This window comes from Trematomus bernacchii, unplaced genomic scaffold (genome assembly GCF_902827165.1).
Source record: "Trematomus bernacchii unplaced genomic scaffold, fTreBer1.1, whole genome shotgun sequence".
Classification (NCBI taxonomy): domain Eukaryota; kingdom Metazoa; phylum Chordata; class Actinopteri; order Perciformes; family Nototheniidae; genus Trematomus; species Trematomus bernacchii.
Genome location: NW_022987648.1, coordinates 2,058,775 through 2,084,378, shown reverse-complemented (window position 1 = coordinate 2,084,378; position 25,604 = coordinate 2,058,775). Strand labels below are relative to the sequence as shown.

Sequence of the window (25,604 nt, the reverse complement as noted above, 5' to 3'; positions counted from 1 at the left end):
GTAAGTCAAGAGATTACAGTAGGCAGAAACATGACAACTGGCGGGCTTACTCTGTAGTAAAGCAGTACTTGCAAATGCCGTAAAGCATGTTACAATACTGTCGTAACAGTCTTAACTCTGTATGCATTGCATGCATATGTGACAGGCAATATCTCTATATTTTTACAACTTATTTACAATTTGATAATGTTATGTTTATCTTTATTTGTCTATGTTCACTAAATAAATAAAATATACTGCTACTTAATTGTAACCATGGTGCATTGTATCTCATGACATTCAATGATTTATTTTAAATCACCGGAAATTAGAAATAAAGCAAACATTGCATAAATAAAGAAAGATAAATAAAGAATAGAAGAAACATACTATACTGTAACTATGCTAGAGCTACTACTAGTGCTGTTTTTTTTATTATTGTACATTTTATTACAATGTACCTGTGGTATTGAGTATAAGCTCTAAGTGAGTCTTTTTATTTGAATGTTGTTGGAGGTGGTGTTTTGTTCTTGTTTCTCCCACATGAGGGCAGCAACGCCTCTGACGGGCTGCTAATCTACCGCTTTGATCCACAGCGAAGAAGAAGTTCCCGATGCAACAGCTAGGCATCAACATGCCTGCTGCTGTGATTATGGAGGAAAATTATGATAAAGTATTGGAGCAGTGTGAAGCTCAGGAGCTGGAGGTAAGCACTGAATCCCAAAATATATTATTTCTCGTGACAACAATAAATGTTGCCTTACAGGTTAGCTTGAAGGCATGACAGTAGTGTTTCTGACAGCCAGCCCTTAACCAGATGTAGCTAACGTTATGGCTAATAAGCTAGCTTGTTTTCACTTCTCTAACCCTGATTTTGCTCTCAGTCACTGTCAAAGTAAATGATTCTATGAGTTCTACGACATAAACGAATCAGTGCTATACTCACAATGCCAACAAAAAAACAGTACGTTTAGCTTTACTATCTGCTTTTTGAAACAAGCTAGCTAGTTAGCTTACATTTGATAGCCAGGCGTTGTTTGTGAAGAGAAGCAAAAACTAGTGTATTTATTTATCTGCATAACGTAAAAGATAGTTGCTTGGTTCACTGTAACCTTGTGACTGACTCATTACTTTGAGGGCAACATTCTAAGGTAACGCTATGGAGGCAATGCTATACTGTTAGCCAAAACTAAAGAACACACTAACATGATTTAACAGACTGAACGGTATGTCCCAGCTACACTACCACACGCAACGGAGCTTAGTCTATCAGTGAATTACATTATGGATTGATGTGGAAAATACTCTCTTGGTTTTTTGCTAATATGTAGCTTCACTATTTACTTTCTCACCTGCATTTGTGTTCACCAGGCTCCAGGGGGCATTGCAACACCTCAAGTGTACGCTCAGCTGCTGTCGCTCTATTTACTGCATAATGACATGTAAGTACCATTATGTCTGTCCTTAGTGGCGAGGGTTTCCTCTATATTCACACATTACATATTATGGGTAGGTGCATTATCTCATTTTATTCTAAGAGTTTTGCATTATGTTTTGCGTTTTCCAGAGGTGGAAAAAGTACTCAGATGTTGTACTTAAGTAAAAGTAGAAGTTCTAAAGAGCAGGTATACTCTTTTACAAGTAAAAGTCCTGCATTCAAAGTATTTATTAAGTAACAGTACACAAGTATTGGCATCAAAATATAGTTTAAAAAAAAAGTCTGATTTAACACTTGATTATCTTTCACATCATTCATCCACATCTGTAAAGTAACTAAAGGTATTACATACATGTAGTCTAGTAAAAGTACACCATTTACCTCTGAACTGTAGTGGAGTAGAAGTACTAAGTAGCAACATATTGAAATACTCAAGTAAAGTACAGGTCCCTCACAGTTGTACTTAAGTACGGTACTGTGCTATGACATAGTACATGGCTAGCTTAACAACTATTACATTTGGTTTGGGAGTCGATGTGTGTGTTGCCACAGTAGGTAACATACTGTATCTGAAGTCTGTTCAGGAATAACACTGCTGCCTACTGCTGCCCAAACCTGCACATTTCAAAGTGTATTTTCTGACCTGTTCCGGTTGGTTCCAACAGGAATAATGGCAGGTATCTCTGGAAACGGATTCCCCAAGCAATAAAATCGGTAAGCATTAAAAGACACAAGGAGACATTGCTAAAGATACACGTGTTTGTCCTAATTGTGCTGCTTCATATGGTAGTTATTAAACGTACCAATTTCCAACTTGAAGATGCCGTTCACACGTATATCCTATGGTATTTAACTTCTCTTCAGAGGCTCAGCTCTGAAGGACGTTGCTCTCTACATCAACACCAATATGATTTGGTGTTTTAACCCTGTGAACCCATATTACTTTCAGATCGATTGTTTTCCTACTAAGACACTATAATCATAGTGACCTCATGTTTAAAGTGGACCTATCATGCTATATTTGAATAATATAGTGTAGGACCATACCTATATAAGGCATATTTATACTTTTTTTTTTCAAAATACCAAACAGATCATGCATTTTAGCCATGCCTCATTTTGCTCAATTTGACATGTTTTAGATCTGTTTTTAGCAAGGGCTGATTCAGTGAGAACAGCACCACCTACAGGCCTGGCATATGTACTACAGCGTCTCCAGCGCTTTCGAACGGCAATGGCCGTGGCTGTCTCCTCCTGATTGGTGGAGTTGGCCCAATAGCCGTAGCGCCACCGTCCTGACGTCAGGACAGTGTTCAAATCTGGATCAGTTTTGATCAGATCCGTTGCAGCCCCTTTTTTAGAGATTTGGGTATGGAGGAAAATAGAGAGGGTTGTGTTTTCTGACACTTGGTGAGTTCCCTGGAACACCGGGGACACATATTCATGTATAAAAGACGTACAAAAGTGCATTTTGCATGATAGGTCCCCTTTAACTGAAATATAGAAGTCATTTACACCTGCACCACTATTGGATAATAACAGCCATGCTTTAAAGCAGTGAGAGCTCAAAAATAAATGTTGTTCAGTATCCCCCCGTAATAATTCCATAACTCATAAGAAGTCGAAAATACACAAGTTGGATTTCTTTGATAATTTAAACTTATTTTAAAACAACTGGAAATAAATAGATTCAGCTGACTGGGTAACTGCATACAACATGTTTCAAAGTGCCCACAACTGTTGACAATATTGGGGGGCTTCAAATACTAGACATTGAAATATATATATTTTTACAACCTCTTCTCTGTAAACAGACGTGCAGTTCAGTCGAGGTTTCACTGAATCTTTGTAATGTGACCGAGTCATTCAGGGCCACGCTGTCATGCTGAGGACTGCAGAATTGATTGTCTCTGTCATGATCTGTATGGTACAATATGTTTACAAATACATTAACTGAAAAGTGTAAAAAACGTTTAAATGTGCCGGATGTTTTATATTTAATGGACAGGTCACTTGAAATGTTGAAGTAGTGTGATTTAATATCCTAGCATTTGGGTGGGACTGCATACTAAATGCTTTTAAAATGCCTTTCCACTTACTGTTTACAGGCAAACCCTGAATTAACATCTATTTGGGCTGTTGGCCAACGCATTTGGCAACGGGACTTTCCAGGGGTCTACACAACAATCGCAGCCTTCCAGTGGACAGAGAACATCCTTCCAGTCATGGAGGCACTTCGAGGTAAAAATAAGGTCTTCAGTGAAGATTCACTCTGATTCCTTTGTGTCCTTCAAGCTCCTAAGACTTTTCAACACTTGATAAACATGATATTCACACATTTGGCTATGACGAAAATGTAGCAAAATTCCATGTTGGGAAATTGATATAAATAGGATATTTGATTTCCTACACTAAAAACAGCTTAAGCTATCATTTAACCCAGGAGAAAATAACATGTTGGAATTTAGGAATAAATGAGACTCTTGATAACACCTTTTCATTATCTGTAGCGGGGCATATTATTATATGTTGAAGGCCAGTTCAGGTGGTAACATGTGGTTGCAGTTGTTTGGGTTCCTGCATCATGTGATGCTTAACTTGTGCAAGAGTTTAAGAATAGCTTCTCCCTCTTGTTTACGGTTCTACTTGTTGATGTGCCATGAATGGTGACGTGCAGTAGGCCATAATATGCTTCCTGGTGGGTGTGGGAAGTTAAGAGTGTTTGAATGTAAATGCACACATTCTACTCTTTTGCAAATATTTTGATAAAGCCGTTTTAAAAAAGGCATAAAGAACTGATATTCATAATGAAGGACTTGTTGGCAAGTACATTTGTATTTACAAGCATGCCATGTTGTAACATCTCTCAATTTGTCTGACAACAGTGACAAACCTCAACATACTTTTGTAAAGATAATCTACATAATTGAAAAACATTTACCTACGAATAGTTTTTTTTCTTCTTTTTTCTTAAAAAATGTTGATTTAACCTACACATAATTTATGATTTAATAATGATGTTACTTTGGTTGATATACATGTATTACCGTCAGAAGTATAGAAAATGACAAAGTTACTACATTTTTGTTGTTATCTAAATAAATTATATTAATGGCAAACTAGGTAATAACAAATTAAATAACAAATGAAAGAAGTTAAAACAGTGAAAACAACACAGCAGTCACAGGATGTTGACATTGACTTGTTTACCAATAAGATTGAGCTCCCTCTCTGCTGAGCCAGTCACATGGACCTGTGTTGTCTCGTCCACCACTGATAGAGAGGAGACGCTGGGACAAGTGACACATGCAGCACTGAGTAGGAGGGGGCCATTTCTGTGAAAAGATCCCGAGGCAGCAAGCAGGCAGGAATGTGTGCTCTCGTTGGTGGAAGGTATCAGATGTCACCAGCTGTGAGGGGCTGGTATAAAGGACAGAGCTGCCACCTCCCAGAATAGATATCAGCTTTTCACAAGCAGCAGCACACGCCAAGGAGAAGCTCCAGGAGTCTGACCTTGTTTTTGGTAACTTTTTAAAACCAACCAAGGGCACAACTTGTATTTTTCTCTCCTAAAATAAGAAAAACCTACTGGCCTAACGCTAGGCAGTGACATTATTATGGACGTTCAGAGGACAGGGTCTATTGTTCGGGCCCCAAGCCCAATGGATAGCCTGGAGAAGCAGTTGAGCTGCCCCATCTGCCTGGAAATGTTCACCAAACCTGTGGTGATCCTGCCCTGCCAGCACAACCTGTGTCGTAGCTGTGCCAGCGACCTCTACGACTCACGCAACCCCTACCGCTTCTCCGGAGGCGTCTTCCGCTGTCCTACCTGCCGCTTTGAGGTTGTGCTAGACCGTCATGGTGTGCATGGGCTCCAGCGTAACCTGTTGGTTGAAAATATTATCGACCTCTATAAGCAGCAGCAAGAAGGGAGCAACAGCGGGAGCAACAGCGGGAGCACAGAACCCACCCTGAAGCCTAAAGAATCCAAAGAGCCCATGTGCCAAGAACACGAGGACGAGAAGATCAACATCTATTGCACTACCTGCCAGACACCCACCTGCTCCATGTGCAAAGTGTTTGGCCAGCATAAGGACTGTGAGGTGGCACCTTTAGCAAGTGTTTACCAGACCCAGAAGAGTGAACTGAGTAATGCTATCGATACCCTGGTAGCTAGCAATGGCCGCCTGCAAGCCCTGCTCAACCAGATGGAAGATGCCTGCCGTGCTGTGCAGGAAAACGCTCAGAGTGCTAAGCAAGGTTTAGCGGAACGCTTTGACCTGCTATACGCTGTCCTGGAGGAGCGCAAGACCATTCTACTAGAGCAGATTGGAAAAGAGCAAGACGAAAAGGTGGCAGCACTGCGGGCGCTGTCTCAGCGCTACAGTGAGCGACTGCAGACCAGTTCAGAGCTGACGGACACTGCTGTGAGGGCGCTGGAGCAGGGGGGGCCTGCAGAGTTCCTGCTGGCCTCCAAGAGCCTCATCACGCAGACCAAGGATGCAGCTAAAAGCTCGCTGGGGGAAGACCGGCCAGAGCCAGGCTTCGAGAAGATGGACCACTTCACTTTGTCGACAGAGCATGTTGAGGCAGTGCTGGCAAAAATGGACTTTGGAGTGGTTGATGATGATGAGTTTGAGGATGCAGAGGAGGAGGAGGAGGAGGAGGAGGAGGAGGAATAATGAAAATCTAACTAGTTACGGACTTGTAGAAAAAACTATAACATGTGCTTTTGAAGGTTTTTGACACAATTGTTTATGGCAGGGACTGCATCTGATGTTGAAAGAAATCCAGGGTTATGGTGGAGGTGGGCGCCTTGCCCATACGTTCAGTGCAATATTTTAATGACGTATTCATTGTTTTTCTTAACTTTTTTTTATACTTTTGTACTTCTGAGCCAGTTAAATGGAGAAATCGGTCTAGATAATTGTTAAAATAACATGTCTGAAGATTGATTACACATTGTTTTCCTTACATGTTTCCTTTGATATTAGTTATTTGTGTTTTTCTCACTTTGTCCAAGTTTGTGTTGAACTGGTGATCAGCTGATCTGTAATCACCAAATTTGTCTTCAATGGAATGTGGAATAAAGCTGCATGATGTTAAGCTCCTATTTGCTTTATTTGCCAAACTTAAACATTAAGTTTAAGGTTAGGAACATATAAAGGAAGGAAACCCAGTATTATTTTAGGCGTTTGGAGTGCTTCCAACTAAATAGTTCCCAGTCTATGCTGCTCTTACTTGGCAATAGTCTGAATTTAAAAATAAAAGCCCTTGCCATGTGTGCTTTGCCTTTGCTGGTTAAATGTGGGGTCTATTTTTAAGAGGTGAGAGGGTGAGAGATGATAGCAGCCCTGGAATAGACTCAGGGAAGAACAGGCCAGGTCCTGTTTCTCCTCCATAAAACTCTGTCCTCCGACTCATGGACGTCTTGCTCAGCAGCTCTGGAGGGCCAGAGGGCTACGCTAAGAAAGGCCGCTCCATTTGCCACACGAGTCACCTCCCAACGGTCAAAAGGCCATGGTAAAAATACATGTCTGCCTGAGGACTGGGTTACAGAAAAGCCCCCGGAGATGACATGCATGGCTGTGTTGGGAGCATTTGCTCAGAGTCCACATTTTGTTTCTAATTCACAACCAGGTGCGAAGAAGTTATTCCAACACAACAGGGAGTAGGGGTTATGCAGTTTGATAGGTGCTGCACTAACATGGGACTTTTATACTAACTAGAGCAAAGGGAAAACAACTCTTTCAGTCCTCTGTCAGACACAACAATGACCAGACAATACTGTTGTATCTACAATATTCTGGAACCAGACCATTAAATAGTCTGCTTTAATCATCATAATGGCTAAATGCCAAAACTTTGATTAAAACCATAACAAAATGATTCATAAATATTTTCAGAATGAGAAATGAGTTTGTTAAAGGTCCCATGTCATGGCCATTTCTACTGATCATAATTCCATTGTTGAGGTCTACTAGAATAGATTTATATTGTGCAATGTTCCAAACTCACATTGGTTTCTCATACAGCATCTCTGTATAGTATGTGTATTCACTCTGTCCTACACGGCTTGTTGGAGCTCCTGCCCCCCCCCCCCCCCCCCCCCCCCCCCCTGTGAGCCCAGTGGCCGTCTGCGAGACAGCGAGACACCACGGAACTCAGCCTGGGCACACACACACACCCGCAGCCTGGCTGGGAGTTTGTGTGTGTGCCCAGGATGAGTTCCGCGGTGTCTCGCTGTCTCGCCGTCTCGCCGACCCCACACCAGTGAGCCAGCTCACAGTGTCCCGCTCCTCGCAGCAGCGAGCCTCGCAACGTCCCGCCGTGTGTGTGTGAGGAGGTCCGCGGATTGGTCCAAACGTAACGGCTCCGTGGACGTAACATAACGGCGTGACTCTGCAGACCGTTTACATGCATAAAAAGCTACATAGCACACAAGGGGACGGGTAATAACCAGAAAAGCATGACATGGGACCTTTAACACATGATGAGTTTGCCTTGGTGTATATGGTGCATACATAAACACAGTCAAAGAAGATAAATTGTAAGAAAAGGACCCCAAAAATAATATTTATTTATAATATATCTACTGGCGAACTGGAAGCCTCTTGGACAGCAAAGTGCTCTTGACAAATCTCCGGCCTTCCCCATCACAGCTGTCTTTTCTCATCCCACTTGTTATTGTTACTGCTGCAACAGACTGACTGTTGGTACACATACACCGTTGCTAGGCTATAAAACACCAAAGGCCACAACCCTGAGGCTTTTACGTGATAGCTGCAGGAGCAGCAGCAAATACGTGCCGGTGTGTGAGCTTTGTTGGGCCTGCCACTCTTAAAAGTTATCTCCACAAGCTACTGCACCATGTCAAAGTCAGGCAAGATAAAGGTGCCAGCTTTGACATTTTAGAAGTCTGAGCCAGTAGCTGTTGATAAAGACTTCAGTGGTGTGTAGTGTAAGCACTGCTCAGCATACAACATCCATGCCTCATCTTTAGAATGCTTCAATTAACATGATCTATTTTTAAACATTCATGATTGTGGAAAGTTGTATGTGCTTATTTGTTTTAGCTCATAAGTTCATCATAATCAGATCACAGTTTATTTAACAACAAATGCACCATTTGATTTAAATCAAACCCAGATGTGAGAAGCAATTATAGGCCGACAATCCAGTGTATGCTCTGAATAGCTATTTATTTCCATCTCAAACACACTCCTGTGAGTTATGAAATGGTTTGTGACTGTTTTTGGGGAGAGCAGCAGAAACTCAAACTCAAACACACATTACCACATTACCTATATTTGCAAGAACAGGAAAATAGAAAGTAATCAAGACTGTTTCTATCTGTAAATAAAAGCGAATGATGCGTGTTTATGCTCCGTGATTTGAATTTGGTTTATGCTTTGGACCTTGCTACACCCTTACACCACCTTTTATGAATATCAGGCGAGAGTTTTGATCATAACCACGTTGAAAAACGTACACACAATCCTACTTCCTTCGTAAAAACGCTCACCTAACATTATACCACACATAGTCCCCTCTGTCTGCTAATGATCAAAGCATAGAACTTTTATTCAGTGTTTGTTTTTTCTTCAAACAGCCCCAGGCTTCAAAACCTTGACCTGTCCCTTGTTATTGATCGTTTCTCACAGTGTAGAACCTTGTGCTAATTAGCAACACAAGAAACATGACTCTAAAATAACATAAGTGTGAGTGTAAGTTGCTGTTGCCCCAGTACTGTATGCTCTTTAAATAGAGCGCAGTCTCAGCTTGTGTGCATGTTAGTGTGATCTGAATGTCCCTTTGTTGATGCGTCCTTCAGAGAGCACGCGGCAGAGGGCCTACAGTCTGGTGGCTCAGGCCTACACCTCCTTGGCGGCAGACGACTTCGCTGCCTTCGTGGGATACTCTGTGGAAGAGGCAGTAAAGGGTACGTTTACATCCACACAGGAAATGTCATCTTATCACTGTTATTGTGTCAAAAATACATTACATTCAGATCTACAGGTTTAACGGCAACTATAGAATCATCTGGACCGAGGTAAGATAGTTTGTTATGCTAACTCCACGGCGGCTAATTGTGCATTATTAATCTACTGGTATAGTTATGTATTGTGACAATTCATGTTTAAATCATTCCCTGGGTAGTGGTTTGTGTTACTGTAGTTCAGCATTTCTTTCTGACACTTGGAGCAAACAGTCAGCAGATGGCTGATATCAAACACATCGCACATCTTGATGATGTTAACCTCTCCCTTGTTAACTTTCCATTTCTTAAAAGAACAAAATGTAATCTCAAAATCTTTTTTTTCCTTTGTTTATTGGTCATGGGATGACTGTTCCAATCAGTTACACAATAGTGCCTTCTGACCATGTTTAAAAGGTTTAAAGTGAAATAGATACACTACTTCACTCTACCAGTCAACAGGTTGCATTTTCCAGTATCCTCTAAAGATGTCTGACTTCCTGTTAATGACGTCACATTCCCATTCCCAACCGCAATTTGTACAGTGATGAATTGAATCTTATTGCCATTAAACACACATTTCTACATTTGCTGATGAGGCTTGTGTTCTTCTCCTGTCTTCAGGGGTGGTGAGTCAGGGCTGGCAGGCCGACCCTGCTACCAGGATGGTGATGCCCAAAAAGCCCGGTAGGTGGCAGTATTGCTCTCTTCAACTGTTCACATCTGTTCTGTTGCCTAAACTGTCTTCTCTTCAGGATTAATGCCGAGCCCACCTTCTCCTATATATAATCAGACACACTGACACTGTTAGAGCAGGGATTAAAGAACGATCAATTATATTTTATTTTCCTGGAATCTCTTGAAATATGTGATTTGCTAAATCTACTCTTATTTAAGATCCATATTTCCCTCATCCATTCCTTTCCTTTTATTCTACTGTGTTTCTTTCTACCACATCATCACATGTCCTCACCAGTTATTGATCGCTCTGTCTCCCAAGAGAAAACTTCAGATTTATGCTCAGTGTTCTCTAACAGTGAGGAGGAGGCTGCGGTATGTCTCTCTCTGTAATCATCCGACATAAAGCATCTGCTGCGCACATGTCCGACTCAACAGGCTAACCCACTCAACATTAATCCTCATGTCCGCCCCCCCCCCCCAAACCCTCCCTCCACCAAACCCTCCCTCCACAGCACCAGTGGTTCTAAATAGTGTTTAGTAATTTAGGTTGTTGATGTCACACAGGAAATCATTCTGATGATTCTGATGATATGTAAAGAGTAATGATCTCCAAGCACATGTAGGTAGTGTTGTTAAACAGGTCCGGGGGGTGGGGCAGTGAGCTCATATGTCACAGTGAGGTTAACATAACCTGCTGAGTCAGTCTGAGTTAAAACACGTGCTGCTGAGCCACCAACTTAAATCGGGGAGAAGAAGATCAATGGTGCTTGGCACAAAGAGAATCCCCCTCTGACTCAGCCTCTCCTCCTCTCCCCACAGATCCTCCCCCCGTCTCATTGGTTCCAAATGAGCAGCAGTTGGCCAGACTCACTGACTACGTGGCTTTCCTCGAGAACTGATAACCCACCAACACCACGGCCACCCTTTTTCGCTCGCCCGGTACAGAGGGGGATATATGTTTGTAAAGACTCTTCTTTCAGGGATGTACCAAAAACACACACCACCATCTCGCATGAGCGCTGCAAGCTCCAAAATGCCTATTTATGTCACTCACTAGCTTCCCCTGATGATGTTACCAAATCTTTCAGACACAATGTTGTATTATATTCTTCTTTCTTTGGCGCTGTGAAACTCAGCTGATACATGAATATAAAAGAGAAACATGTTTGTCATCACTGTCAGTATGTTTTATTGCTAAGACAACACACAATAGAAACCGTACTGTACAGGTGGTCTTAAAAGAATCCCCCTTACACGTGTTGCCAGGTGACAGAAGGCTCTGCAGACGCACATCAGTGTGAGGATTTCAGTCCTCAGACCTCATATTTTGAACTTCATGTTTTGACTGGCGAATAAATATTATTTTGTTTCTATTTAAGTATTCTTGTATTGCTTTAAGAACGAAGGATGGTTCATTTAAAGGTGTCCAACATTAAAATACATTTGGCATTTGGCACTAGGCCTAGGCATAAGGGAAAACATGCTTTTCAAAAATGTATTCCAAATATCAAGAATAATCGTTAAACTTTTCTGAATCAATCAAACTTGGAACGTATGGATAAACTTTAACCATTAAATAGGCATTCAATATTTTGGTAAAGTAATTGATTGCTATTTTCTACATTACACCCATATAACAGTGGTAATATACCCATAAGACACATTATTAAACCATTGTTACACCAATATTACTTTTATCACACTTATGTTGTTACACTGTTAGTAGAACCATATAACACCCATGTAAAAGCAATACGACACCCATATTACACATTAATACACCCATATTACACATTAATACACCCATATTACACATTAATACACCCATATTACACATTAATACACCCATATTACACATTAATACACCCATATTACACTAATTACACCCATATTACACTGTAATTACACCCATATTACACATTAATACACCTCTATTACACACATGTTACACTTTCGTTACACCCGTATTGCACCCAAATTAGACTCATGTAACACTGTTATTGAACCTATAATACACTGTTATTAGAACCATGTTGCACTGTAATTACACTATTCACACCCATGTTACACATGGACACAGCCTGTCAAAATGTATCCCAAAGGATACAGAAACCATTTAAGGGTGGAGGCCAACGTTATTTGCAACATTTAGTCTTTAATCTCGAAAATGCTAAATGAAGAAAATGTTAGTTTGTCATTTACCTGCATCAACAGTCACATAATGTGTGAGGATGCATATTCCAGCTACCCAGCAGTAACTTCATATCAGTGCATATAATCAGAAACATCTATTTTGGCTGGTCTATATGTATACCTTGAGTTGCACTTACACCAACCTTCAGTCCACAAACATGTCTGAGCACGAGTACAGCCAGTTTCAAAATGATAAAACATGCGGAAAATACACAATTTTCAAAGTTAACGATAACCGTTACAATCAAAGCTCTGTGTCTGTAATTAACTTGAAGGAACATCATGGAGAGGTGAAGGACATTTCATTTTGCAAAGGCATATCTGGCTGCCATCTGTTCCTCATTTCTAGGAAATAGATGGCTGGTGGTAAGAAGAATCCCCACTTCTTATTTACTTGATTTGATCTGCATATAGCTTGAAGTGGCAGACATTTGATGTGATTTAGCGTGACATCAGAGCCATTCCTTGCATGTGTGGTGAAGCAGAACTCATTTATTTCATGACATGGTTTACTTTGTTTTAAAATTGGCTCATTAGTGACCACTGCACACACAGAAATTGCCATTGTGCCCACTGTGAAGGTTCTTAATTTGTAACTTAAAACCAAGACTGTACTTTATTCCTTTATTATTCAGTATTCATTTGTTTCAGTAATACAGTCAATGCATCAGATTGCTTTCACCTATTGATAGAAATGTTTGTGTGCTTGTTGTTTAAACTGGTGTTGACTCAGCCATGTGTTGCCTCAGTCAGTCAGCATGTGTGAACGTGAGAAGGTAACTGACCCCGATCACTCCTGTGTCCGTCACAACCAGACTAAATGTGTTCACAGACACCCCCCCACTAATCTGTTAGCCTGATGAAATGCTCCACTGAAGTTGCACAGCCGGAGATAGGTATGTATATCAGAGCAGAAATAAAAGTTACATGCACCTCAATGTGGACATGTGTGCAAGTAAAACTCAAATCTAAATATCCAATGAGATGATCGGCTGTCCTTTGTGTGAGGCGTGGACAACTCATATTGCACTGCTAATAATGCAAAGGTCACAGGTTCAATCCCCGTATGGTCCGAATGTGTTTTATGACCATAAAAAGGGTGGAAAGAATTAAGCCATAGGCCTCTTTAATTATAGTGATAAATAAATGTTGATTTTTAATACAATTTGTTTTTCTACATTTCTGTCTGGATTTCTAGTTTACATCACTTTTCACTGTTATTAAGGTAGCATATCATTTCAAGAATAGCATAAAGTACATTATGTTTTAAAACCTGATTCTCTGTCTGCAGTCATTTGAAATATTAAACTCATTATGATGGTTATAAAATGTAATACATCAATAATAACTGTTCTTGATGATAGAACCTAGATAATGAAAACACTTATTAAAAGTATGGTTTATACAAAACTAAATGCAGACATAAGTATATGTCTGCTCTGTTCAATAATGTTACTTGTTCCCCTGCATGCATTTCTTCTGCTCGAAAACAAAAAGAAAAAACCTTTCTCAGCACTTCAAATGCACTTCACATGCTGTGAATAAAACGTTTTTTGTAATCATATTAACACTGACAGGTAGATGAGTCACAAACACAGGACATCTGTGAGGCTAATAAGCTCATTTGAAAACCCTGAGTGAGTGTCCTGTAAACTAAATGAGATGATGCTATGCTCTTTAAAAGCCTTTCAGAGCAGTAACACTGAGTGACTCTATGCGTGCGGATAAAAAAAACACAGTTTTACTAGTTCATATAATATATAGAATATGTCAAGGAGTGTTGTGAAGCAGCTGGGAGAATGCTTTGAAGCAAAGGTCCTTTTTTTCAGAATTGGCTCTTAGTGTATATTGTTTACTGCTGTGGGTCCAACAGCGAGTCAGACAGTCACATGTTGCTTCAAAGAAGGCCAGGGAAGTTTAGATGACTCTTCGGTCCCATGCATGCGTAGTCTAAGCCCTGCAAGGCAAGTGAGAGACATGAAGTCTGATGATCCATTTGTTCAGTCTGATCTCAATCTCCTGTGTTTATGAGCAGGTGAAAAAGGTTTTGCCAGGATCATATGTTGAATTAAGTTATTTTCAAAATCTGTGAAACAGTTAGAACAAAAACGTTTAGCCATGGGAAAAATACATTTTGCGATCTTCTATTTTCTTCAGATTACCTCTCTTGGCCACATGAGGCTGAATTACATCACCACTTTGTTCTAAATAGGTCACATGTTTTGTAGCCAAAGGAAAAACATAAAAGAAATGTAGCATAACTTGCTAACCCTCAGTATTTGCACATTATGTTTAGAGTGTACAAACAAACATATCTGGGAGAAAATATAAATGTTCTAGTCCTATTAGTCTGTTAACGTTATTTCACCTGTTTTCATAAATGCAAAGTTAGAATATGGATTACTAGAAATCATTTTTTATATCAGATTAGCCTCTCACGGCTTCCATACCAACCTCATTTTCAGTTTGAAAGAAAGGTTCCTCACAGAGGCAAACAGCAGAAAGCAAAGGTTAATTCATATAGTATATAACATTTACTAAGTGTTACAACCTGGCTCAAAAGGCCACAACAAAGAGGAGACACACCATGTCAACGTTTAACAAAAGATGTTTATTTAGAACAAACAATTCAAATTAGCCAAATTCATAGAGTGCAACAAAGTGGAGCAACTGAGAAAACCCGTACTTCATACTCAACCAAAACCCAGGTGTCTGCAGGGGAAAGCAGAGCGAGAACATGGAGGAGCAGAGAGGCTTTAAACAGCTGCAGGACACCAGACCCAGGTGCCCTGAATTACTGCAATCACTGCAGCCAATGCAGCAGACAGAACAGCCACACCCTCTCTACTGATGAACCCACAGGGGCATCACACTAAGCTTTATTACTCCTTTTAGCAAAAGCTGGTTTTACCATGACAAACCAAGACTAGAATGTTCTGTTTTAAACAAGTGTTCTGTAATGACCTGCAGCTGCTGTTGTATAAGTAACTGTCATCACTTAGAATCCCTGTTTGCAGACTTTCTCTCAGCTCCACACATTTGGCCTGCACATTTCCGTCCTTCTTTTGAAGAGGCTGAGATCACCGCTCTTTATTATTAATGCCATCCTCCTTTTTGTTAAAGAGGAACACAGAAGAAAACAGACAAGCTAATTATTAAAGTGTTGACCTTGTCATGTTTTATACATCTATTTATTTCCTTTTTAATATTGGTATGTTTTAATGAAACAAAGAAACCCTTGGAGATCTTTTCCAGAGACATGCCTCTTCTACAGATTTGAACAGGCTTTGGTGAGGTCATTTTTCCAGGAAGGACAAAGGTCACTCCTGCCTCTACATCTCTACATCATGTATGCCTGACACAAGGTTACAGGGCTGGGGGGGTGCTACAGAGGGCTTCTTAGAGGTCGACACTTTAGGATCCCCCTTGTGCAACTGCACAACCTAATGGGAGATCATCCACTGAAGATCTGGGTGGATTTATGATGGAGAGAACCCAAAGAGCTGGAAGTGAGAAGAACTGGAGGGTCACATCGTGGAGGAGGGTTGCAACAATATGAATGGTTCATTCTGGCTGATATATTATCCTCATTTCCAGGTTCATATCAGTATGTGGTGTCTCTACTTTAAAGAGTCCTCTCCTGCTGATGTTCAGGTGTATATCAGTATGTGGTGTCTCTACTTTAAAGAGTCCTCTCCTGCTGATGTTCAGGTGTATATCAGTATGTAGTGTCTCTACTTTAAAGAGTCCTCTCCTGCTGATGTTCAGGTGTATATCAGTATGTGGTGTCTCTACTTTAAAGAGTCCTCTCCTGCTGATGTTCAGGTGTATATCAGTATGTAGTGTCTCTACTTTAAAGAGTCCTCTCCTGCTGATGTTCAGGTGTATATCAGTATGTAGTGTCTCTACTTTAAAGAGTCCTCTCCTGCTGATGTTCAGGTGTATATCAGTATGTAGTGTCTCTACTTTAAAGAGTCCTCTCCTGCTGATGTTCAGGTGTATATCAGTATGTAGTGTCTCTACTTTAAAGAGTCCTCTCCTGCTGATGTTCAGGTGTATATCAGTATGTAGTGTCTCTACTTTAAAGAGTCCTCTCCTGCTGATGTTCAGGTGTATATCAGTATGTAGTGTCTCTACTTTAAAGAGTCCTCTCCTGCTGATGTTCAGGTGTTTATCAGTATGTAGTGTCTCTACTTTAAAGAGTCCTCTCCTGCTGATGTTCAGGTGTATATCAGTATGTAGTGTCTCTACTTTAAAGAGTCCTCTCCAGCTGATGTTCAGGTGTATATCAGTATGTAGTGTCTCTACTTTAAAGAGTCCTCTCCTGCTGATGTTCAGGTGTATATCAGTATGTAGTGTCTCTACTTTAAAGAGTCCTCTCCTGCTGATGTTCAGGTGTATATCAGTATGTAGTGTCTCTACTTTAAAGAGTCCTCTCCTGCTGATGTTCAGGTGTATATCAGTATGTAGTGTCTCTACTTTAAAGAGTCCTCTCCTGCTGATGTTCAGGTGTATATCAGTATGTAGTCCCTCTCCTGGGACATGTCTCCATGCTTTAATGTTCAAAAAGCTTTTTCTCATACTGCCTGTGCTGCCGCACCTCTTTTCACCCTCTGTCTGAAACCAGGGCCCAGTCTGCTCTGATTGGTTAGCTGGCCGGCCCTGTTGTGATTGGTCAACCACTTAGAGATGGCTCGCCCCTTAGCCTATCACGTACAATTTGTTGGATCGCTAGCCAATGGAAGCACAAGTGTTACATTATTGTTCCTTGTACTTGGAGAGGTCCCAGTTCACCTCCTGGGCCCTGCCGTGGTGCCTTTGAGCAAGGCACCAGACAACACCCTTCACCCCTCCACTCCCCATAGCTCCCCGGGCGCTGTACAGTAGCTGCCCACTGCTCCTAGTACTAGGATGGGTTAAATGCAGAGGTCACATGTCACTGTGTGTTCTGTGTGCATGTATGTGTGACCATTAAAGAGGGTTTCATCCTCCAATTCTATTCTATTATGTTCCCGTAGCAGAAAAGAGAGTGTTCTGGACACGGTGTCGTCGCAGGGACACAAGCTCAGCCTCGGGGTCCGACTGACAGCAGCCTACGCTTGGGTCTGGCTCTGCCGAAGATATGTGTGTGAGAAGAACTTCATCTGGAGAGAACATTGGGATTTAGCCTTTGCAGACATACATGCACAAAAAGCATAATGGGACCTATTTCAGATTTAAAAGAGAGAGAAAATGATTGAAAAGCGTAACAATCTTCCTGCATGAACTTCTGCTGAGCACCATTTGTTGTTTGCAATGTACCCGAGGATGAACCGACAACTGAAAAAAAGTCAAACATGGAACTATACGGAGCACATTACAGCACATTAGTTTATTTGTTTTAATGATTCCTTGGCAGATTTGTGGTATGTCTGTGATGTGTGTCTAAGTTATGACCAGTGGTGGATGAAGTACTCAGATGTTTGCAATCTTTACTTTAAGTACCAAAAACATCTTGAAGTAATGATTATGCAGAATGGCCCTTTTCAGGTTAATAGATATGAATTTCTGGGAATATAATTATTGATAAACATGACTCAAATGTTGCAGCTGATAAAGGGGGAGATCTTTATTTTTGTTATAAATGGAGATCATTTTTAATTAAGTAACAAGTATATATATATATATACTATAGGAAAGTACAACTAACTAAAATGTATACATAAATAGAGTTGTTTTTAGTTAAATGTAATGGAAGAGAAGAGATAAAAAGAGCAGTAGGGAGCGGTGTTCAGTTGCAGTTGGCATTATTTAAGGGACTGACATGACACTGCTCACTACAATCAGATACTAAAAAGCTTTATAGACAAGTTTATTCATCTTTTGTCATAAGAACCAATATTTGGATAAGAGGAGAAAAAGCACATTTTTCTTTTCCCCCACATGTCCCTTTGCTCCTCCTCGGAGGGGGGTGCTGTTTAAAGGTTTCAGTAGTAAAAGCTCCCTCACATCCACAGAGAAATGTTTCCATGTGGGACGATGAGTCATGAGCATGAGACCAGAGAAGAGTCCAAGAGGATGTGGGAGAGTGAAGAGAGTGATGAGACAGGGGGGGGGGGGCAGAGAGGAGGAGGAGAGAGATGGTGGGAGGAAGAGTGTGGAGGAAGAGTGAAGGAAACATTTGAACAAATCATTTCTGTTGAGTGCCAGGTGGACAAATATCTGAGACAAACAGTGGACATTAATTACAGCTGGAGTAAATGTACATTCTCCAGCATTACATTGTTGAGGCTATAGGATTGTTACAGATGGCTACATTAAAATGGTATGTGTGTCGAGTTGTGTAAACAAACTGAATGTGTGTCATTACCAGCCACACCCTGATTCTGCTGCCTCAGGGATCCATAAATCACTAATGTTTACCCTGACCTAGCATGATGCTTTTAACTATAGACAAATCATTAATTAAGGACTCTCCAAACCCATGCAGTACCAGGTCCTGCATCTCGGACAAGATCATGAGAACCGACAGACACTCGTCTCACGAAGGGAGAATTAGATGCACTTTCTCCCTGCAGCTGTTTTCCAAGTGACCTCAGTAAGAGTTCCCAGATAATGGCCACAGGCCAACGCATCTCTCTTTCAGCAGATTTCCTAATCCTCTGGTAAAAGTCAACAGATCCAGCAGGCCTTGCTCTGGCTTGAACTGTCCTGCTGCCAGCCCAAAACTGTGAGGGTCTTTCATGAGCCCACCTTCATCATGTCCTGCTCCTGGGGACGTCACATTACAATGAAGTGTCGGAAATAATAACTGTGTGAAGTGAGGACACACAATATGTTGGCTTTTTGTTCAGCTTTATAGCTCTTATTTAACCACTTACATCGTCGTTTTTAAGATGGGAGAATTATTAATGCTCGGCATTGAAGCACATTTTTGTTGTGACCAAACTGTGGTAGTACCACAAATGTGCTTTTGGTTTTTTGCGAGAGGTCATTTGGCCCAAAAACACTTTTTTCAATCGACATTATGGGAAACAGACGTCAAGTGGGCAATGCTTTATGGGCCCAGTGAATTTGGAAGGACGACAAAGGATCCTGGGAAGATCCGGGTATTTATGTTGTCAAGAGGCTGTCTAAGATAGATGTTAATTAAGACAAAGAAAAGTTACAATTAAGGAGGTGTTTGGAAATATTTTACATGTGTTTAGTTGTCAACAATTCTCAAGATATGAATAAATCCAACTATGAACACATCATGCTAAAAAGTATTATCTGTGAATCTAAAGCCTGATATATCTTCTCCCTCTGTGCCATAGGGCTCCATTGTTGCAAAGTCAATCAAAAGTGAACACAAATATACCCAAATGCACAATTTACTACAGTTTGTTTCTTGGAAACTACAGTGCCTAGCTGTTTTACAAAAAGGCTGAACCTTATTGGCCATTATAGCAGTGTGGCTATAAGGATGTTGGTATTTTATTTAATACTGAAATACATTAGTTATGGGATGGATGAAATGTCCTGTTTGTGTTCTGAATTTAAATCATCACGTTTTTTTTGGTGTGTTTTCAGTGCCAATGAGTTAAGGTTAGCATGCTTGTATGTAACACAAATGCTGGATATGGTCAACACAAAGTCTATCAAATGCTGACATACTGGCACATCTTTTTCAAGTTATTAGGAATATATAAAGTATGACACTTATTCCCACTAATAATACTTTGTGCAAAAGGCCCATACTACAGCCAACTCCTGAACAATATTATAAACATAGTGAAAAACTAACGTCCTACAAGTCTGGATCAAAGGCAGGCAGTGAAATTCTGGCAAAACGATTAAAAGAAAGTCCAACCGAGAACAACAGGGTTCTCTGTTTCAGTAGAAAGAGTCATTTAAAAAAAATCGGATTGTTCGGAATGTAACATCGCTACACTGTAAAATATTACCATGATTTCACAATATTTAGCTGTAATATTTTACAATAAATTACTGTTTTACCACTTTACAGTCTTTACCTGTAATGTTCACAATATAATACTGTAATTTTGAATTTCACAGGGAAATCAATGCAGGCACAGTTAATTACTGTGAATGTACAGGATAAATGATTACCAGGATTTCACAACATGTTACTGTATTATTTCACAGTAAAATACTGTATTCAGACCATCCTCTGTGATAACACAACAAATTAAGTGATTTTCTTGCTTTTATCGCTCTTGCTTGGCTTTAAATACTAATTTCTTTCTTTGTTGCAGGTTTTACTTAAATTGAAAGGGGCACCGCTGCATGTGCCTTAAAATAAACGATGCAACATATAAATCTATAAATCATATAAAATTGAAATTGTTGTCTTGGCTTATTGTTTTCAGGTGATTCCTGGGACGGGCTCGAAAGCCAAAAAAGGGCATGGCAATTTAAACCCCCATGTCAGCACATTCTTCAGAAAAATGGTTGACTTTGAGTGGATGTCTGTGTAGACAAGTGCTCCCCTCCTTGTTTTCTGCACCTGGTCTGCCCCTGGCTCCGCCTCTGCCCAGGTGCACCTGGTCTGCCCCTGGCTCCGCCTCTGCCCAGGTGCACCTGGTCTGCCCCTGGCTCCGCCTCTGCCCAGGTGCACCTGGTCTGCCCCTGGCTCCGCCTCTGCCCAGGTGCACCTGGTCTGCCCCTGGCTCCGCCTCTGCCCAGGTGCACCTGGTCTGCCCCTGGCTCCGCCTCTGCCCAGGTGTTCCAAATTCCACTCAGCCGTGTATATATAAAGAGAAGCTGGAGGAGAAGGATGTCTCGCCTATCCTAACGCTGGGAGACACTCTCCTCAGAATACCTCTGCCATTTTGAGCTGTAGGCCATATTTTTGCAGATGTGTTTATGTTTAGCCTGGAGGACCTGGTAGTCCAGTTTTCGCGGCTTTATTTTGATTCCCATAGGGTTTATATTTTATTTCTGGTTGGGGGGGGGGGGAAGCTCTGGGTCCTACGGCCCGTGGTGTGGTTGGCTCGGGTTCCCTCCTGCTGTTTGTTCCTTTTGGCCAGTCCTCTAGACCTCTTTTTGCTGATTATCAATAAATGCTCGTTACCAACTACCGGTTATTGCGTGTATTCTTTCATGTTGCGGGTCTCAGTACGAGCCACTACCGCGGAGTAGAGGTTGGGGCCGTAACAACATGTCCAAGACACTGTGAAATGTACTTTGCACTTCAATAGAGTAATACAAAGTTAAAATGGGCATTTTCTTTGTTTTTCTTTGTTAATTGAGCTGATTGAATTGTGTAGTTATGGTAAAATCCCAGTTAACTAGTCAAATTTACAATATATTATCGTATTATTTACATTTTTATATTTACAGTAAATTACTGGCTACTGTGTTGCATTACTTCTACAGTAAAAGTGTGAAAACACAGGTAATTACTGTAATTTATGTACAGCAAGGTACCATAATACCACAGCTCTGTACTGCTATATCACAGTAATTCCATGGGCATGGCAACTGTAAAGTCACAGTATTTAGCTGTACTTTTATTCTAATTTACTGTAAAATATCTACAGTAAATTACTGTGAAATATTTACAGTCAATTACTGTGAAATATTTACAGTTAATTACTGTGAAATATTTACAGTTAATTACTGTGAAATCCATGCAACTAGTAGCCAGTAATTTACTGTAATTTTACAGCCAAACATTTTACAGTGTACTAAGTACGGCCTTACAGAAGAAAATCAACAACAACAATAAAGAATTGGACCAGCCGTATTCTACATCTACCACATAGCTGTATAACACTGTGTGTCTATGCAGGGTTTCACTCACCATCCAGCACTGTGAGCTTGTGAGCAGACAATCAATGCAAGCATCTCATGTGGGTTGCAGAGAGCCAATAATCCCTGTCCTGTGTTATTATTTTTCACTTTCTCTGAATCCTCTGAATCTTTGAAGCTATGAGTCACTCAACATCGCAGACCCAATTTACACGCTGGATTGTTCTCACAGTGAGATATCTTTGAGGGTAAGGGTTATCTTTAAAGACACGATCATGTCTAATGAGGTTGTTCTGCTTTTCCAAATCACCACAGGATCCACCATGAGGTGCACAAATCCAACATCCCCTTGCAGGAAATTGACTTCAGTGCCATCATCTTAATCTGTGTGCAGTTACAGATCAAATTGAATAGATAGAGGATTTGTTTGACATGGGTCCTATTTTATTAAAGAGAAAATATAATTGAAAAAATACCTCTTTTCAGTCAAATGCATTTCAGTATCTGAAGGGGCCGGCCAACCCACACAATGTGAAATAAGAAACCCAGTCAGTTATTTGTGGGCCGTTCAGTCAGAAAACATCTGATTCAACAATATACAGTATTCAAATGTGGCTCATAATAAGTGGCCTGCCGGCTCCAGGGGTTGAAAGTAACTAAGAACATTTACATAAATGTATCCAAGTGTTTATGACACATTAATGCATCACTAAATATACTGCAGTGATCAAATATAAATGATTCAGGAAATGGCCACTTTGGATAATAAGTACATAACTTGGTAATAAAGTATATTTTGCTGCTAATGCTTTTGTAGTCCTGCTGTATTTATACACTGCGGTATTATGAGTTTTACTTAAGAATAGGATCTGAGTACTTCTTCCACTGGCAGGCTCATTAGAATGTACCAGCCTCCATCTGAGTATATTTCAAACTTGAAAACCTTAAAAACTGGTCAACCATATTTTTTTGGAAAGCCAATCAGAGCAGACTGAAGACAGGTACTGGAACAGAACGTTACAGAGGGTCTTACAGGTATGTTCAGACCATGGTTCAGACAGACAGCATGATTTGATTCATGTGTCTTTTGAACATGTAAGCATTTTGTTTGTATCAGTTCAAATAGTACAAATACCCTCAATATATTAGAGTAATGTATGTCGTTTCCCAGGGATCCCAGATGCTTGTCGATAAGTCGATCCTTTAAATAAATAAATAAATAATAATGACAATAAAATATTGTATATGCCAGTGGCTGGTTATGCTATATAATCTGCATTCTAAACGGTGGTTATTAGAACCTGAATAAATGCAGTATGTATCCGATTCCTAGAATTGTCTGAGTTCCCATGTCTGAAGAACAGCTGCACCAAATAAAAATGTGTGTGGTGACATTTTAAAGCTGAGAAAATGTGCTTTGAGGCTTAGATGTGTTTGAAGCACATCTACAATATGTCTGCCGTAACAAATTTAAGGAATATCCGAGGCTATGAAAAAATGAGCTGAGCAAAATGCTGTGGGAAGACTCTGCTGCATGTGTGCACACGCTCACGTTACAGCAAGAAGACTGGTTCATTCCCACACACAATGCCTCTCCATTCAGAGGAACAGTCTACTTTAAAAGGCAAAGCTGCATTAAAAATAAGACAAAACAAACTGATTGTTATGTACAGTTCTTGTACTTTAATTATGTTGTTGCAAGTGTTTCTTTGGTTGCCATTTTAATGCTGTATTTATCATCATCATCTAATCAATCAAATAAATAAACTGCATCTCCCTAATTAAAGCCACATGTTAAAAACATTTTTAAATAAATATGTTGCAAAAAAGTAATTGGTTCTAAAGAAAATAGTAGTCATATAATGTTCGAACAATGTTATCAAAAACATTTCCCACAAAGGTTCATGAGAACTTAGTTCATGAGAACTCTTTAGTTCTCATGAACTAAAGCAGATCGCGTTCACACCAAAATGAGTTCCTGGGGGTGGATTAGGCAAATGAACCGCTGACGTCACTTCTTCTTCTTCTGCTTTGGGTTTACTGGCAGGCCGCAAACAACTTCACGGTGAGTACAGTAGGTGGCGGTATGCACCTTAAAGTTGCAATCCGCCAAAAAACCGAGAGAAAAAGAAGAAGAAAAACCTCCCGCGCCCACTTGCTGTAAATGAGGCGTCTGTTTACCTTCCGACCTCAGACATGAGCTTCGTCTGCGTTATTTAAGCAAACACAAATGCAGATCGTCGACCAGTCAAATGCAATAGCAATGCTGATTCGGAAGCGAAGGCGGTTAAGAAGGATTGACAAAAGGATTGGACGACGACATGCACGCGCTACGCTATGTGTGAAATGAATAAACTGTGCCAGGTGTGTCGTATGCATACTAAATAGGCTCAGCAGCTAACACACCTTTATTATATATCCTCCTGAGAACTGCATCCGTCTGCCATGAACCCTACAGAAACCTACGTGTTAGTTTTGGCCCATAGTGGCCTCCATTTGTGTCGTGTAAAATGGGGGAAATCAAAAGTTAGCAAATCCCCATGTCATGTTCATACAAACATTTAGTTTTAGGTCAAATAATTATTACACTGCTCTGAAACTCACTACACTAACTCCTAAGATGTTCCCTTACTATAATTAATAAAAAATATTGAACTCACAACACTGGTAATAACAAACTTAACCATTTCTCTTTCTATAAATAAATAGTGCTTGTGTTGGACGCCATTTTGAAATACAATGAAATTATCTTTTTGAAAGCCACAATAAATAAAGCTTCGCCAGTTTATAACCGATGAAACATGATGGTATCAGAATAATCACTTACATGTGATGTATAGGATGCTACACAGGTCACTGTAAAGATAAAGTGTCAGAGAAATAAGCAAGCTTAGTTACATGAAATGTAATGAAAAATGTAAGATACAGGCTCTGTTTAATCGCCATGTAGGTTCTCTTTTATTACACACTCAAGACAATATCAATAACAGCATCACGCTGTCCCAGGTGTGTCGTATGCATGTAAATAGAAGTTAACATTTTCAATATCAAATAAAGTGTCAGTAGTATCAAAACATATATATATATATATAATAACAATAGATAGGCTCAGCAGCAGACACACCTTAGTGCAAAGTGAAGTGTCAGTATTAATAACAGTGGCATATATATAATCACAATAATACAAAATGAACTGTCCCAGGTGTAGGCAATTTGGGGTGAAGTGTCTTGCCCAGGGACACAACGACATGCTGACTGCAGTGGGGTTTGAACCTGTGCTCCCCTGATCCGAACACCAACGCACCAGACCACTGCACCACACGCCTCCCAACAAGTCATTGTACAGTTTATCAACGACGACAAGTTTTTCTTTATTTTTTTATTGGAGGCCTGTTGGATTTAATCAGCTCGCTTTGCACTGCCAGAAGCCCAGCCTGAAAGGTATTTTGTTGCTCCACCTGGCGCGCCGACACCTCCGCCTGGCGCGCCGCCGAGTCAGCATGGCGCTGCATCACCATGAGCAGCTGGTCGTCCGATTCCTGGGCCTTGTGTGAATGCAGCAGCCGTTCGTCGTGCATCTCCTTGGCACGCAGGTCCTCA

At 40.5% G+C, this 25,604-nt stretch overlaps 2 protein-coding genes across 2 annotated transcripts; both read left to right on the top strand.

The window, feature by feature from the left end:
- Window positions 1-533: 533 nt before the first annotated feature.
- Window positions 534-11,449, top strand: cops8 (COP9 signalosome subunit 8). Its single transcript, XM_034134394.1, has 7 exons — window positions 534-685; window positions 1,351-1,421; window positions 2,083-2,131; window positions 3,526-3,658; window positions 9,252-9,359; window positions 10,020-10,082; window positions 10,896-11,449. The coding sequence occupies exons 1-7, from the start codon at window positions 593-595 to the stop codon at window positions 10,973-10,975; spliced, it is 597 nt and encodes a 198-aa protein (XP_033990285.1). The 5' UTR covers window positions 534-592; the 3' UTR covers window positions 10,976-11,449.
- Window positions 3,565-7,316, top strand: trim63b (tripartite motif containing 63b). The gene is made up of 2 exons (XM_034134393.1): window positions 3,565-3,658; window positions 4,698-7,316. Exon 2 carries the CDS (start codon window positions 5,035-5,037, stop codon window positions 6,097-6,099), a length of 1,065 nt encoding a protein of 354 aa, XP_033990284.1. The 5' UTR covers window positions 3,565-3,658; window positions 4,698-5,034; the 3' UTR covers window positions 6,100-7,316.
- Window positions 11,450-25,604: the final 14,155 nt, after the last annotated feature.

Excerpts from the sequence above, each read along its gene's own strand:
- trim63b (XM_034134393.1), top strand. The coding sequence starts at position 5,035 with ATGGACGTTCAGAGGACAGGGTCTATTGTTCGGGCCCCAAGCCCAATG.
- cops8 (XM_034134394.1), top strand. The coding sequence starts at position 593 with ATGCAACAGCTAGGCATCAACATGCCTGCTGCTGTGATTATGGAGGAA. Across the intron at positions 2,132-3,525 it reads TTCCCCAAGCAATAAAATCG|GCAAACCCTGAATTAACATC; the intron begins GTAAGCATTAAA and ends TACTGTTTACAG. Across the intron at positions 10,083-10,895 it reads GGTGATGCCCAAAAAGCCCG|ATCCTCCCCCCGTCTCATTG; the intron begins GTAGGTGGCAGT and ends CTCTCCCCACAG.